The sequence below is a fragment of the Arvicola amphibius genome, chromosome 3, assembly GCF_903992535.2.
Source record: "Arvicola amphibius chromosome 3, mArvAmp1.2, whole genome shotgun sequence".
Lineage (NCBI taxonomy): Eukaryota > Metazoa > Chordata > Mammalia > Rodentia > Cricetidae > Arvicola > Arvicola amphibius.
The window spans coordinates 187,294,157-187,309,719 of record NC_052049.1 but is presented as its reverse complement, the minus strand read 5'-3'; the positions used below and the strand labels follow the sequence as shown (position 1 = coordinate 187,309,719).

General features: G+C 47.0%; 1 protein-coding gene across 1 annotated transcript; it reads left to right on the top strand.

The window, feature by feature from the left end:
• The first annotated feature begins 6,515 nt into the window (after positions 1-6,515).
• Higd1a (HIG1 hypoxia inducible domain family member 1A) lies at positions 6,516-14,376 on the top strand. Its single transcript, XM_038324076.2, has 4 exons — positions 6,516-6,672; positions 10,797-10,915; positions 13,346-13,480; positions 14,223-14,376. The coding sequence occupies exons 2-4, from the start codon at positions 10,819-10,821 to the stop codon at positions 14,270-14,272; spliced, it is 282 nt and encodes a 93-aa protein (XP_038180004.1). The 5' UTR covers positions 6,516-6,672; positions 10,797-10,818; the 3' UTR covers positions 14,273-14,376.
• Positions 14,377-15,563: the final 1,187 nt, after the last annotated feature.

Genomic DNA, 15,563 nt, shown 5'->3' with positions numbered 1-15,563 from the left:
ACAGAGCAGTAGCAAATGGGGAAAAAAGATAAAACAAACCCCAAACAAGGCACTGCCCCTGCTGTTGCGCGTGGGGCAGCCTTTTGTTTTGTTTGTCTTGTTCTGCATTCATCGTCCACATCTTGTTCCAATAATCCTGGTGCTTAAATATCATGAATTACAGAGTTTTACTTTGATTAACTCTAATGCTTACTGTGCTGTTCACATGACTTAAGTGTTTAGAAGCCACTTGCTACAACTAGAACTGAACCCAAAAGAAGCCTGGAAACAACAATCCTTCCTACCAGAGGTTTATACCACATAGATCTGACCACATGACGTTGAGCTGGCTCCAGAGCAGGCTCGATCAATGACTTAGAGCCTGCCTGTGTGTCATCTAAACAGGAATCTAAATTCTCAGAATTGGCATTCCCATAAGAAGAAAGGAAATGGACTAAGTGGCTGTAAGGCCTTTAGAAATAACTGACATAATCTGGCTCCTTATAAAAAATGTAGAATGCATTCTCTGAAACTTGGTAATATTTACATTTTGTCTTTCTGTACAACCCTTATAGTGTTGAATATATGGCGGAAAACTATGTCCAGTTCATGATGTTTTAAGTGTCTGCTATACCAAATGCAGTCTTTGTGTGTAGGAGTGTTTTGTCTGCGTCTATTTCTGTGCACTTCATGTGTGCCCAGTGCCCAAGAAGGCTGGAAAGGGCTTCAGAGCCCGGGAACTGGAGTTGTAGACCACAGTGAGCAGCCATGTGGATGCTGGGAATAGAACCCAGCCCTCTAAGAGCAGCTTTACCCCTGAGCCATCTCTCCAGCCCCACAAGTGCAGCCTGAGAGCTCCAACAAGCCTGGCTGTGACTCACTGCAGCATACGGCCCTGGGGCAGGGCAGCCACTCATCTGGGCCTTCTTTCTAAAGAGGGAGGGTATGAAGCTGGCTTACTTTTTAATAACAGCTGAAGTTTTTCCAAGGTGATTTTCTCCTCCCTCCCTCCCTCCCTCCTTCCCTCCCTCCCTCCCTCCCTCCCTCCCTCCCTCCCTCCCTCCCTTCTTTCTTTCCCTCCTTCTCTTTATGTGTGTGTGGGTACACAGGCCTTAGGACAAATGTGGAAGTCTGAAGACAACTTTTGGGAGTCCTGGGGATTGAACTCAGATCAAGAACTTGGTGACAAGTATCTTCATGTTCTGAGCCACTTCACCATCCCTCAGTTTAATTCTTTTTTTTTTTTTTTTTTTTTTGGTTTTTCAAGACAGGGCTTCTCTGCAGCTTTTTTAGAGCCTGTCCTGGACCTAGCTCTTGTAGACCAGGCTGGCCTCGAACTCACAGAGATCCGCCTGCCTCTGCCTCCCGAGTGCTGGGATTAAAGGCGTGCGCCACCACCGCCCGGCCCTCAGTTTAATTCTTAATTCAGTACTTTAATCAAGTACCAATAAACTTTTCTAAAAGCTACATCTATTTTGTAACCCAAAAATGTAAGATTATCTTGTGTGTTATGTGCATGTGTGTTTGTCTACCCTGTGCAAGGCCTGGTCAATTCCCACTACAAAGACCAAGGATGAATGGAACTCAGAGGGGACCCACTCCCGCTAATGCCTTGTGCTCCATTCCCAGCGACAAGGGGCAAAAATAAAATAAAAATCAAGCCTTTTCCTCACCTTCAAAATTCAAATCACTTCAAAGTGGATCAGAACGAGAGAGGCCCTTCCAAGAGAAAGCGTTTGAGGCGCAAATGTGCATCTTCCACCCCGCTACACCTTACCTTAAATTACAACGAGTCCAATGTGTACAAAACGTAATTCTTTTTCCTTCTTCACACTCCCCTGCTGTTATACTATTAACACACCTGTCATCAGGGTTTCCTAATCACAGAGGAAAATGTCTTTTTACAGTTGTCATCTCTACTGCTTCCTGGCTTGTTAACTATTTATTTTTATGTTATGGGTGTTTTGTCTGCATGCATTTCTGTGCATCGTGTACACAGTTCCCTAAGAGGTGTCAGAACTCAGGAGCTGGAGTTCCAGATGGTTGTGGACCATGTGTGCACTGGGAACAAAGCGAAGCCAGGTCCTTGGCAAGAGCCATCTCTCCAGCCTCCCAGGGTTTTGTTTGTTTGTTTAATGTTTTTTTTTTCATTTTGTGTGGGGAGGAGATATTTCATACCTCAGCATGTGTGTAGAAGTCAGAGAACAACTCCCAGGAGCTGATCCACCGTGAGGCCCCCAGGTCCAACTCAGGTCACACCATTTGTGCAGCAAGCAAGCCTCTCATTGGCCCCTACTTCCTAGGTTATAACATTTATAACCTAGGAACTGGTTTAATTTGTTGGGCAATATTATTTTAAGGTGTATTACTTTTATTTATGTTGTGGAACATTTGTTTAATTATGTAAAGATGTGTTGCTTTTGTTTATGCTGTATTTGTTTAACTCCATGAAGCTGTAATTCTTTGACTGTCTAAAACACCTGATGGTCCTAATAAAGAGCTGAACGGCCAATAGAGAGGCAGGAGAAAGGATGGGTGGGGCTAACAGGCAGAGAGGATAAATAAAAGGAGAACTGAGGAAGAGGAGGAGCAAGAGAACGAGAGGAGGACATCAGGGGCCAGCCTCGGAGTAAGCGCAAAGGTAATATTAATAAAAGAAAAAAGCCCAAAGGCAAAAATTAGTTGGGATAATTTAAGAAAAGCTGCAAGAAATTAGCCAAGACTGGACATTCGTAACTAAGAATAAGCCTCTCTGAGTGATTTATTTGGGGGCTGGGTGGTGAACCCCCAAACAGGCAAAAGTGAAACATTGTACTACATTACCAACGTAAGTCCCAAGTGGTGTGGGGGGTCCTTCTGCCTACGTGTTGCTTTAATTGGTTAATGAATAAAAAACTGCTTTGAGCCTATGGCAATGGCAGAACAGAGCTAGGCGGGGGAAAGCTAGGCCGTATGCTGGGAGGAAGAGAACAGAGTCAGAGAGAAGCCATGGAGCCACCACCAGAGACAGAAGTGCTGAAACTTTGCTGGTCGGCCATGACCTCGTGGTGATGCACAGATTAATAGAGACGGGTTAAATTAAGATGTAAAAGTTAGCCAATAAGAAGCTAGAGCTAATGGGCCAAGAAGTGCTTTAAATAATATGGCTTCTGTGTGATTATTTTGGGTCTAAGCTAGCCGGGTGGCCGAGAACCAACCAGTGCCCCTTCCTCCAACACCCAAGGAGGACAAAGTCTTCCTCATCACACAAAAGCTACACTTCTCATGGGAGGAGGCTAATCCTCAACAGGGTTCCCCATCCACCCCCACAACTGTACCCATGCTTCATACATGAAAACAAAGTGACGTGCCCAGCACAGGCACAGTCTGAACTCAGAGCAGGGCTGAGGAAGATGCACTAGAAGTCTGAGGCCAGCCTAGGCTATACAGCGAGATCCTGATTTTAAAAAGAGAGATATCTTTGAGAAGGTAAATCAAGGCCATTGTTAGTATGTTGTTAAGTTGGGATGTCCAACCAGCTCTGAATGAGCCTGTGTTTCATTTTCAGGAAACTAACAAGTTAGCTAAATTATTCTGAAGTGTACAGATCCCTGTCAAAAAATGAATATGCTTTGGTCATTGCTAGTGTCAGCCTTTGTGTGTCCGGGACTTGAGGTTTATCTTCATATTGGTCAATGGTGTTAATTTTAATATTGTGAGCAAGCTATATCATAAGCATAAATGTTTGCATCTTTCAATAATGTCAGAATTTATTGAATAACAATAAATCCATAAACTATGTCCGTCTCATCACCGTCAAGGAACCAAGTAGTCTCGGTGTCATTTGGAACACAAACACTGAGCAATCGTTTTCTTTTATTTCATTTCAATCTTAGTTACTAATGTTACTCTCAGATTACACATTTCATACCACACAAGATTATATAGATTCTAGAACTACTAAGAAATGGCTAATGACCATAACAGGCTTCACAGAGGCCCGATTACAGACAAAAAGCAGAGAGATGGCAGAGATCTGTTACCACTACTGATGGCTAGGTATCGAGAACTCATCAGAGTTATACAGAGCAGGTTTAAGGTACAGTGGGTCTAGACATCTTTGTAGTTCTAGTGGGCAGTCAAGCAGGGTGATGTGCTCAACTGAAGCCTCGGACACAGAATCAGAAGTCCATCCAGTGACGAACATCCCTAATGCCAGGACTATAAAGGCCAGTGCAAGGTCCTCCTGCTTCTGAGCTAGGGTTTTACCATGTAAGCCTTGCTGGCTTCAGACTCGCAATTCTCCGTCACACACCTAAGTGCTGGGATTAGAGGTGCCACCACACCCAGCAATGTCTTCTTTGCTGTGACTCAGGAGAGGAAGTTACACCATCCTTTGGTCTGGTGTTTGCTAAACCCATGGGCCTGGCTTCTCTGATATGGTCTTGATACGCTCATGCGCTCTGATTTAATTTGGTAAGTTCACAGATGGTACTTTTTTAAATTTGTGTAGGTAAGTCCATGCCTTGTGGTGTGTGCTGCATAGTGGAGGGTGTTCTTTGTGATAAGCTCTGTGTGTTCAGTATCTGGTGGTTGTCTACCTGCCCAGGTAAGTTACCCTGCCTTAGCAAGTACTCTTAAAGATGGAACAAAGTGTTAGTGTACAAAATGGAAGCGTCCCAGGCAAGGTATAACCTCAAGGCTACTTTTCTTTTATTTGTTGTTTGTTTTTCAAGACAGGGGTTTTCCTGTAGCTTTGAGGCCTGTCCTGGAACTCGCTCTTGTAGACCAGGCTGACCTCAAACTCACAGAGATCTGCCTGCCTCTGCCTCCCGAGTGCTGGGATTAAAGGCATGTGACACCACCACCAGGCTTCAAGGCTACTTTTCTACACCCAAGTAGGGGAACCAAGAGCAAGGCCAGCTTTCTCTACAGTTAGGTCTTTTTGCCGCGGTTAATTACGATGGTTGATTCCTACTCAGCCAAACTGTGTTCAGGGCACCTGTACCAAAAGCCTGCCTGCCTTCAAGGAGAGAAAGCTGCCACATAAAGGTAGGGAGGGTTTATTTTTAAGATTTACTTTATTGCATAAGCCCTTCACCTGCATGTATGTATGTGCATCATATGTACATGCCTGGTGTCTGTAGGGGTCAGAAGAGGGCATTGGTTCCACTGGGACTGGAGTTATGGACAGGCGGGTGTCGGGAACTGAACCTGTCCTCTGCAAGAGTAACAGGTGTTTTGTTGGTTGGTTGGTTTTTCAGACAGGGTTTCTCTATGTAGCAATGGCTGTCCTGGAACTCCCTCTGTAGACCAGGCTAGCCTTGAACTCAAGAGCTCGGGCTGCCTCTGCCTCCCAAGTGCTGGAAGTTCTTAACCACTGAGCCAACTCTCCACCCCCAAGGTATGGAGTTTTTATCATACATAGCATGAAAGGTTTTCTACATATAACTTAAATAATTTTTAACCTGAGTTAGATTCCTGGGGCCACGGTCAAAGGAGAGGACAGACTCCTTCAAGCTGTCCTCTGACCTGCACACATTTGTCATAGCACATGCGCCCTTCCCCACAACAAATAAAAATGTAAATATTCTTCAAGTCTGTCGTGTAGTTACTGAAGGGTGGCTCACAAGATTACGGAAGTATTGGAACGTCAACGTTCAGGAGATTCAAGAAACTTTCTGAGGGCCCCAACAAGACGGTTCGTTAGGTAAGGGTCACCAAATGCGACAATCGGAGTTCTACGCCCAGGATCTATTCAGTAGAAAGAGACGACCGGCAAAGGTTGTCCTCTGACCTCAGCAACCGATCACACAAATGAATAAACGTGATAAAATCAGTTTAAAAAGAAAAGAAACACCGAGGTATAAAAAGCTCAGCAAGTTCCAAGATTCACCAGGTCCCTCCCAGTTTAATCAGTAAACACAGGGCAGCCTCAGGCCGGGGAGGGCGCTCCAGGCAGGCAGCTGTCAGGAGCCGACGGGATGGGCTCGCAGCTCACCGGGGCGCGGGCTCCGGTGAGGGAATCTGTCTTTGGTCTGTGATGGGCGCCCCACCCGGGAGGCACAGGCGTTCGCTCCTGTCCCAAGTCACCAAGCGTTGGGTCCCTACGAACGGCCGGCGCCTCTGGAGAGGTCGCCACGTCCCGCCCCACTAACTCGGACACACTGCCTCGGGCTCGGACGGACGGACGGACGCCCCCGCCCCGGAAGCCGGCTGCCCGGGAGACTCCTCCTCCGGCCCGGGTGAGGTCACAGCTCCCCGTCCTCCACCAGCTCCAGGGAGGGTCCCCAAAGGAGACCCGACGGCGCATGCTCCCGCGCCGGACTTAGCAAGCTGGGCGAGCCTGCGCGTGCGCGGCGTCCGCGGAGCCGGGCGAGCGAGTCGTGAGAGATGGGAGGCGACCGGGAAGCCGAGCCAGCGCCCGCCCGGGCCAACCGGGCCAACCGGGCCGCCCGGGCCTCACGTCTGACACGAAGAGCGTGCGACGATGCCGGCCGACGAGCCCCGGCGCCCCAGCCAATCGACGCCTCGCTCTGCCTGGCCACGCCCCCCGCGCCCTCGCACGTAAAGTTGAGCCCGCGGGACCCGGCGAGCCTGCTGCTGGCTTCTGATTGGCTGGGGCGAGCGGTGGCCGGAGCCGACGGAGGTGGTGTGCTCGCACTCGGGGTGGCGGCTAGGAGCCGGCGGGACTGCAGGGGACGCCGTGTCTCTGTGAGTGAGCCGGGCCGGGCCGGGAGAACGGAGGGTGCTCGGGAGGGTCGGGAGCAGGGGTCTGCAAGCCGTGGGGCGCGGGGGCGGCGGGGGCACCCGGGTCCTGTCGCCCGGGGATGTGGGGACCGAGGCCCGAGCTTTGGAGCGGATCGCGGCCGAGGGAACCATCTGAGACGGGGACTGGGCTGGTGCCAGCTTCGGGGGTCCCTGGAGCAGCGGCGGACGAGGAGGGAGCAGCGCGATCGAACCGGCCACGGAGGCGGGCCAAGGTCACGAGCAGGGTGGGACGCGAGGTGCCTGGCCTTCCCGGTGCGTCACCCGGGGTTAGCGCCGACCTTAGGTGACCCTGTGTCACCTAGGAAGAAGGCTGTGGCGGATGCGAATGCTCCTGACCAGGGGACGTGGCGTCGAGATCACAGACGCTCCGCCGGATTTGCCGGCAGCCCGGGTGGTTCAACAGTGTTGCCCGATTTCCTCGCGTATTCTCGGGGTGGAGAGCAGCCCCCTCCCCGAGAGTGTTATCCGGAAGTACCGAGGCACCCTGCCGCTTGACAGTTCGTTTGCAAATTCTGACGGGTTCAAGTGGTTCTCGGTGTCCCTGGAGTGAGCTAGGGGATCCTCTTTCCGTCTTCTGTACAGCAGTGATGCTTGAAAGGGCTCCTTAAAACATAAATACTGTGTGTCCTGCCCCTGGTCAGTTTGAATCAGCATCTCCAGGCTGGCGCCTTGGCAGCCATTTTGCACAAGCTGACAGGTGACTGATGTAAAATCAGAATTTGAAACCATTGTTTTAGATCATAGTTCTTGGGATCAAAGGGACAGCCTGGGAAGGGTCTCCGGCTGTTGCATCACCTGACGCTCAGCCATTCTCTCATTTTACCTCTACTAGGTTGCCATGCATTTGGAAAAAGGCTGTCAGTAATCATACCTGACCTTACAGAATAAATAGATTTGAATATCTAGTTATTGGTGATGTAAAAATAAAAATAATGTTCTGCTTCCCGACAGATATAGGTCAGTCTCTGGGTGAGTGAGATAGTAAAAGAAAATCTAGTGTGGGGGGGGAAAGTCTCTCCAAAATTGGAATTGTTAGATAATTTAAGTCACTGAAGAAAGATTCCATTTCACTTTAGGTATAACTTACACAGTGTTTACCCTTCAGAGACCGTATTGGGGCTCTGTTAGGAATGGACTATTGTATTTCCAGTTCAAATTTGCGCCTGTAACATAAGTGTTGGTTTAGCCATAAATATATTGTCAATCTGAAAGCCGTGGGCTGTATGGGGAGAGCCTTTCCAGAGGTGAACTCCTAGTGTGGACCAACTCACATGGCCCTCCAAACCTGGCTCTGCCACCCGTGAAAGGAGCATATCGATCATCATTGAACTCATTTCTTACTCAGAGTATGATTTGAGCGTATTGACCCTGGAACTTTAAAGGGTATTGTTTCCTCTTCGTTTACGTGGTGGTAATTCATGAATACTCGGGAAATCTCCAGGTGATAAGGTAATTATCAAAATTACGTATTCAAAAAGCGTTTTCTATTTAGACCGATTACATTAAAGTTACATCATTTTTAAGATGATGTGAAGGTCTAATTTGAATGTACATTTCTGGTATGTGTTGGACTTTAAGTGCTCCTATTTCTTCTAATTGTGTCCTAAAATGTGCTCATTAATATTCCTGAATCAAAAAAATGTCATTAGTTATTTCTTCTTTCTTTTTTCTTTTTTTAGTCATGGTTTTGCTGTATAGCCCAGGGAAGCTTCAGACTTGAGATCTCCTGCCTCCTTAGTCTGAGGCCGAGATTATAACAAGTGCCACCACACACAACTGTTCAGTTATTTCATCTTTGTGTAGCCCCTCCTGGTAGCCAAACACATATACAATTGGCACAAATGCATGCTAATGCATTGGGGCAAATGCCTGTCACGTAGGTCACGTAACTACAGTCCCATCAACACGACTTTCTTTGAGCTCTAAGCCTATCTTCAGCTCCCTGCCAGGTATCTGTCCAATCATGCCTGGTGGATGTCTTTTGTAAACTTGATTTCATTATTTTGTTGTCTTGAAACAGCATGTTGCTACATAGCTTAAGCTAGCTTTGAATTCATGATCCTCCTCTGAGTGCTGAGATTATAGGGTGTGTAACACCTCCTCTCTGGTCATCACTAGTGCCCCTAAAACAAATAATGGCCACTTGGTGTGCCCAAGTCTTAACTGCAGAGGCAGCATTCTGGAAGTGAGGTCAAGTGCCCTGCCCATGCTAGCCTGAGAGTCTGTAGCCTGAGAGTCACCTGATAATCGCAGGTGATGGATGGAAAGAACCCGTGCCTGCTGGCTTTTCTGTACAGAAAAGAGGCGGTTGTCTCTCCCTCGTGAAAGAAGAGCCTGTTGCTCCATGAACCCACTGGGCAGTTACCCTCATCCTCATAGGAAATGGGGGAAAGATACCACTGTGGTTTGTTTCCTTATTTATGATTGTTGGTTGGTTGGTTGTTTGTCTGAAGGTGCTGGGGATCTCACCCTCAGCTTCATGCGTGCCAAGAGGTGATCCATCACACACCACTTCTGGAGATAACCTCACATGATGAGTTCAGGAGGCTTAAGGGCAAAGGGAGGTTTGTTTTATTTTTGTATTTTTGAGATAGGGTCTATTGTATAGCTCTGGCTGAACTGGAATGCGAAGAGACCCACCTGCCCCTGCCTCTTGAGTACTGGTCAGCCTTCAGATAGGTAGCTCTGGGGGACCAATCTGAAGGCCTGAATGCAGTGTGTCGTCCCTCCATAGAGCCCATTCATGCGGTTCTTGAGGTCCTAGGTGTTTATGAAACCTCAAATCTGTTCTAGCTAAGATAGTTTACTGTAGTTCAATATGGATTATGTTATTGGCAATTAAATACATTCTGCCCATTCCTTTTTAAAAAATGATCTGTTTTTTGAGCCATCGGTTATTTCAGTGTTAGCATTTGGATTTCTATTTATGTTTTTCTTCGAGTCAGGATACCTTCTGTAGCCTATTTGAAGGTTTTTATTTGTTTTGCTTTCTTTGAGATGAGAGGGTATCATCTCCTAGTAGCCCAGGCTGGCCTGGAACTCAAGCTCCTTCCCCTTCAGACTGTTGGTATCACAACTGTGTGCCACCACACCTAGTCAGTATTTGTTTTTGCAAATATAGTGAGAGTCCTGAACCTTGAGCTTACTGAACCTTGTATATACAAAAGCTTAGTGAGATTTATTGCGTCAGGAAGTAATGGAGTACAAAAAAAAAGGGCAGTTCTCTTCTGAATATTGTGTGTAGCTAGCTCTTCTCTGTTGGACGGCAGTATTGACTCTGTAGGGAGATAGAGCTCACTTTCAAAACAGACATTCCTGCTTTAGAGTTGGATTTTCTTTGAGACTTTGCTGCCATTTAACCCTCAGGAAGAGCAATCTTGTTGCCCTTGTCCTGAAGGCAATGCACTGCCCGTGGAGAGTCCAGGATTGTAAGTGCTATGGGCAGCAATTGGTGCCAGTGGGAGGTCTGTGTACTGTGAGCCGTGTTTGCCTCCTCTATTGAACCTGTGGGTCAGGATTACAGGCAGGCAGCTCAAAATTGTTCAGTAAAGAATCACACGATAAAGATGGGATGGATCAGTCGCTGCACCGCGATGAAAAGTCGGTGAACTCTGTGTGAGGGATGATTGTAGGGGGGCCTTTGCCCGGTGGTGGTGGAAATGAGTTGGTTTTTGTTATCTTTTGTTACATTTTGTTATTTTTGTTCTGCCCTTGTATTCACCTAACTGCTAAGCTCATCTTGGCCCTCTCTGGGAGCCCCGGAAAGCAATGTTGTAACAGGAAGAGGACTTGTAAAGAGGAAGGCTTGGGGCACTGGGAAGGTGTGGGAAAGAAGGCGGATCAGCTGCCTGCTAGATGTCCATCAAGGACACTCGCAGACACACCCCCGCACAAGTGTTTTAAAAGAACATCGGTTCGGGTGATAAAGGTGCACAGTTCTCTTCAGTGTGAAAGTTTAAGGCTAGTTTCCAGGTTCACAGCGGACGCCACAGGGACGGAGCAGAGTGGTTCCAGGTGGTGATGTGCTAGCTGCTTTTAATTGAGAACCTCGAACAATTCTCTTTCAGGAAGACTCTTGAAGAAATCACGATGTCGACCAACACGGACCTTTCCCTTTCTTCGTATGATGAAGGTCAGGGGTCTAAGTTTATTCGGAAAGCTAAGGAGACACCATTTGTCCCCATTGGTAAGTGGCTGGCGCTGATGATCAGTCTGCCGTGAGCCTAAAGCAATGGAACTATGGTAAATTTGAATACTGAGTGGATCCTGAAATACCTTTTTCTTATTTTGTTGAAGTGTGATAAGGCCAGCATCCTAAGAGCTCATCCCAAAAGCTCGTGGGCTCGGGTTTGTGTGAATGACTGTTGTCTCGGTGACTCGTGCTGGTCGGATCCCAGGACCACCTCTGACTCCGAGGTTTTCCAGGGCTCAAAACAAAAGCGCTGTAATGGTGTTGAGGTTCACGACACTGGAAGGGCAGAGGTGAAAGTCAACAAAGTCGCCTGCCATGAAGTCCAGGGCAAACCAAGTGTACGCTACAGTGTCTCCTCCTTGAGGACATTGCATCCTTCAGGGCTGTGTGACAGCATGGGCAAAGCTGCCACACGCTGGCATTCAGGTTGTTCTGAGGTCGGTCACAGGCGTGCCCTGCCCCTGGAGGCCGTGCAGCTCATGAAACAGCAATACGATCACCAATGGAAATTCCAAAATCAGAAAATTGGAATAATTTATTCACTTAAAGCAGATACAAATTATATTTCGTATTCAAACACTAGACATGTTCAGGGTCAGGGATCCTGGTGAACTCTGCTGTTGTTGCCTGGAGATCCTGGACACTTTGCGTAGGGCAGGAAAGAAGCTGTGTGCATACTTCAGGAAGAAACCCTATTGGTCTGTGGGTGATAAAATGACCTGCATAGGGAATACAAGAAAATCAAATGAGAAACAGCTAGACCAAATAGAGAAAAGATTACTGTCCTAGTTATATGGCTGTTGCTATGGTAAAATCCATTGCCAAGAGCATCAAAAGGAAGAAAGGAACAGTTATTTTGTCTTAAACTGCCAGATGGCAGTCCATCACCTAGGGGAGTCAGGGCAGGAACTGGAAGCAGAAACTAGGAGGGATACTGCTTGCTGCCTCACTCCCAGGCACGTGTCCAACCACCTGCTTATCTGCCCTGGGCCATCCACAGCGGACTGGGTCCTCCCACTGTCAATCAAAATAGTATCTCACAGGCATGACCACAGGTCACTCTGATCTGGGCAGTACCTCAATTCAGACTCGTGACCCCTTCAGGGGTCACCTAAGACCATGGGAAGACACAGATATTTACATTACAGTTCATAACTAGCAAAATTATAGTTAGGAAGTAGCAATGGAAATAAATTTATGGTCGGGGTCACCACAACATGAGGAACTGGGTTGCAGCATGGGTGGGGGGAGGTCAGAACCACTGCTCTAGAAGGAACAAACGTTCATGCTGAAGCTGAGTGGGCGGTTACTTCATTGGTCCATCATTAGACATCTGGGGGGCCCCGGGAATGTCTAAGAAGTCGGTAAGGACACCACTGCCTGCAGATGGTGGGTGCCCCACCCTGAATTTCCCTTCTCAGGTCTCACAAATCATTTAAGAGCTCTGTCTTTTGTTTTCTCCTTTCCAGTGCTAACACGGTTATTTCCTGGTTTCTTTCTTTCTGTTTTATCATCCAAGCCCAGTCACCAGCTCAACCTCTGTAGTGTGCATTTGTTTGTTGCCCACTCTGTATTGATGACTGAGTTCCAGTTTTAGGTTATGCAGTCTAAGAGGGAGCCATTTTGAAGTTCAATTTTCTGTGGCCTAATGCGTGATTGTGTTTTGTCAAAACTTCCCAGACATTTAAGACAATGTATGGTCTATTTTAAATTAAGATTTTATTTTTTTATTATTGTCTGTGTATATATGTGCCACAGTGCTCAAGTGTTGGTCAGAAAACAACTTTCTGGGGTCTGTTCTCTCTTTCAACCCCATTGAGGCAGCTCTCTTGTTTTCTCTGTACTACATACTCCAGGCCAGCTGGCCCATGACCTCCTGTGTGGCCCTGTCTCCACCTCACATCTGTCCGTAGGAACACTGCTATAATTACAGATGTCCATCGAATATCTGACTTGGGGAAAAAAAAAAAAAAAAAAACTTGGATTCCAGGGATTGTTCTTGTCTTCCTGCTTCGCAGCAGGCGCTGAGACATCTCGCTGCCCTTCTGTTGGTCCTAAATCTGTCTACTTAGTCCACAAACCCACAGGTTTATCAGAAGTGGTCCTTAGCCGGGCATTATGGCTTAGAACCCAGCACTTGGAATGTAGGGACAGGAGGCTCAGATTCGTGGTCATTTTATGTTCAGAGCAAATTCAAGGCCAGCCAGGGCTGCACAATGAGATGCTGTTTCAGAAAAGCAAAAGACCCAAGAAGATCCTATTTAGATTGCTGCTGTCTGCTATGAATTCTAGATTTGGGCTTGTGAAGCAAAAAAGACTGAAAGCTTTGTGTGTTAATTAATGAGCTGATAAAGTATCCTTACAAAAGTAGCAGAAATTGTCCCGCTGCCATGCTACTAACGCGAGTGTGACTTTGTTCTGCAGGAATGGCAGGGTTTGCAGCAATTGTTGCCTACGGACTGTACAAACTGAAGAACAGGGGAAATACAAAGATGTCCATCCACTTGATCCACATGCGTGTGGCCGCCCAGGGCTTTGTTGTTGGAGCTATGACTCTTGGTAAGTCCAACAGGACTTCTGATATGTGCCTCTCTTTGATGCTTTTCTTTACAAAGCAAGGTAAACCCTTTCCCTGATCCTGAAGCAGTCTGGAAATGCCTGCTACTCATTTTCCTGTGGCGGAATAATTGGAGCAGCGGTGCAGTTTTACCTGCTGAGGTAAACCCTTGTTAGTTCATTGCCGTCTGAATACAGGATGGCAGCAACAGTGTCCTGAGGAGAATGTGATTGCTGCCATGCGTTTTGGAAAGTAGAAAAGATTCTAAGATGTATGGGCTTTTACTGGCGTCGTGACTTACTGACTTCATCTGCTACTGTATGGTGGCTGTTTTAAAATCGCCAGGCAAGCTGGTCAGTGGTGGCACATGCCTTTAATCCCAGCACTCAGGGAGGCAGAGGTAGGTGGATCTCTGTGAGTTTGAGGCCAGCCTGGTCTACAGTGTGAGTTCCAGGGCAGCCAGAGCTACACAGAGAAACCTTGTCTGAAAAACCAAAGAAAGCAAAACAAACAGAATGCCAGGCAAACACTGTTGATCAGAATCCTGGAATACGTGAGCTGCTCACACTGGCCCTACCCAGCCTAGGAAGTTACAGAGTTTTAGGGCTGAATGCAAGGAAGCCGGAGTGTGTGCCTCTGGTGTCCACCTCCTGACAGGCTGTCGCATGTAGCTGTCCTGTGGACTGTTGTGTGTCTTCTAAATGCTGAAGGAGATGTATTGACACTTCTCTCCCTTTTCTGCAGGTATGGGTTATTCCATGTATAAGGAATTCTGGGCCAAGCCTAAGCCGTAGAAGATGAGCTGCCGCCTTGACTGGGAAGTGCTTGCTTTACTTAGACGTCTCATATTGAGGTTACATGTTTGTGTCACAATAAATAATGTGGGTTTAGACAATGACACAGTATTGAATATTGGCTTACTTCCTTGCCAGCTTAGTGTACCTGGTGGCCAGATTGTCAGTGACTTCTCTAACTAGGTCACTTGGGGGAGTCAAGTTAACACAACAGAAACCTGTTGCCTGAATGCAGTTGGTAACAGTGTTCTCCTTGCACCCTTATGGTAAAGTTTTTAGGGGGACAGCGGACAGTCAGATACACAGTGCCTCAGAGCAGGCCTTGCTTTGGAAGATGTCAGGAGGAAGCATGTCTGCCCCAGTTCATTCAACCTTTTTTGTCTGCCTGTGGGCTGTCTTTAAAACTTAGGGTTTTAAGGTTTGTTGGTGTCTAAAAACACTTTCCAAAAAGTGCATGAAAAATAACTGACTTATAGAGCCCCCTACGACCGAGTGAGGGACAGGAGGGTAGGAGGGTGTGTGTGTGTGTGTGTGTGTGTGTGTGTGTGTGTATACACAACCCGGAAAGCTGATGGCAGCTGCAGAGAAGCAGTGTTTATTAGAATCATACTTATAAACATAGTTAATTAGAATCATACTTACAAACATAGTTAACTAGAATCATACTTACAAACATAGTTAACTAGAATCATACTTACAAACATAGTTAATTGGGGTTCCACTTTATATTTTATAATTGCAAAGTTATATTTTTGCCGCTCTGTAATAGAATAGTGCTTAAACATCATACTGAAATAGAGGTATTTTTGTTTCTTTTTTGTGGCGCTGAGCATTAAATGCAGCCCTCACTTGGGCTAGGCAGTTGCTGGTACCAGTGAGCTGCATCCCAGCAGAAATAGGGACTGTAAGTGATAATACTTACACAAATGATAAAGGAAACACACAGCTTCTTGTGGACAGTGTCCTGCTTTCCCTGTAAGAATCATAAATATTAAAGAACCGAAAGTGAGAAGAGAGGGGTGGGTGGGTGGTTTTCCAGACACCACACACGGACTGAACATACGGAATGCTTAGTGCACTGTAAACCCTGTCCAGCCTGAACTTCCATTCCACAGCGACAGCGTGGCATGTGTATTGTTATTAAAAGGAGTGAACATACCAGGTGTCTTGTATTTATTTCAGCATAGAGAAAAGTGACTCTTCCCTCGGAGCAGCACAAAAATTAGAAGACGGAATCTTTGTACGTGTGGTAGGAGACAGTTAAACGCCATCTTCATCTTCAGCTCGGAGC

What these genes read in the sequence shown, in the direction of transcription:
- Higd1a (XM_038324076.2), top strand. Translation starts at nt 10,819, where the DNA reads ATGTCGACCAACACGGACCTTTCCCTTTCTTCGTATGATGAAGGTCAG. An exon ending in GACACCATTTGTCCCCATTG is followed by an intron (nt 10,916 to 13,345) that starts GTAAGTGGCTGG and finishes TTTGTTCTGCAG; the next exon opens with GAATGGCAGGGTTTGCAGCA. An exon ending in TGTTGGAGCTATGACTCTTG is followed by an intron (nt 13,481 to 14,222) that starts GTAAGTCCAACA and finishes CCTTTTCTGCAG; the next exon opens with GTATGGGTTATTCCATGTAT.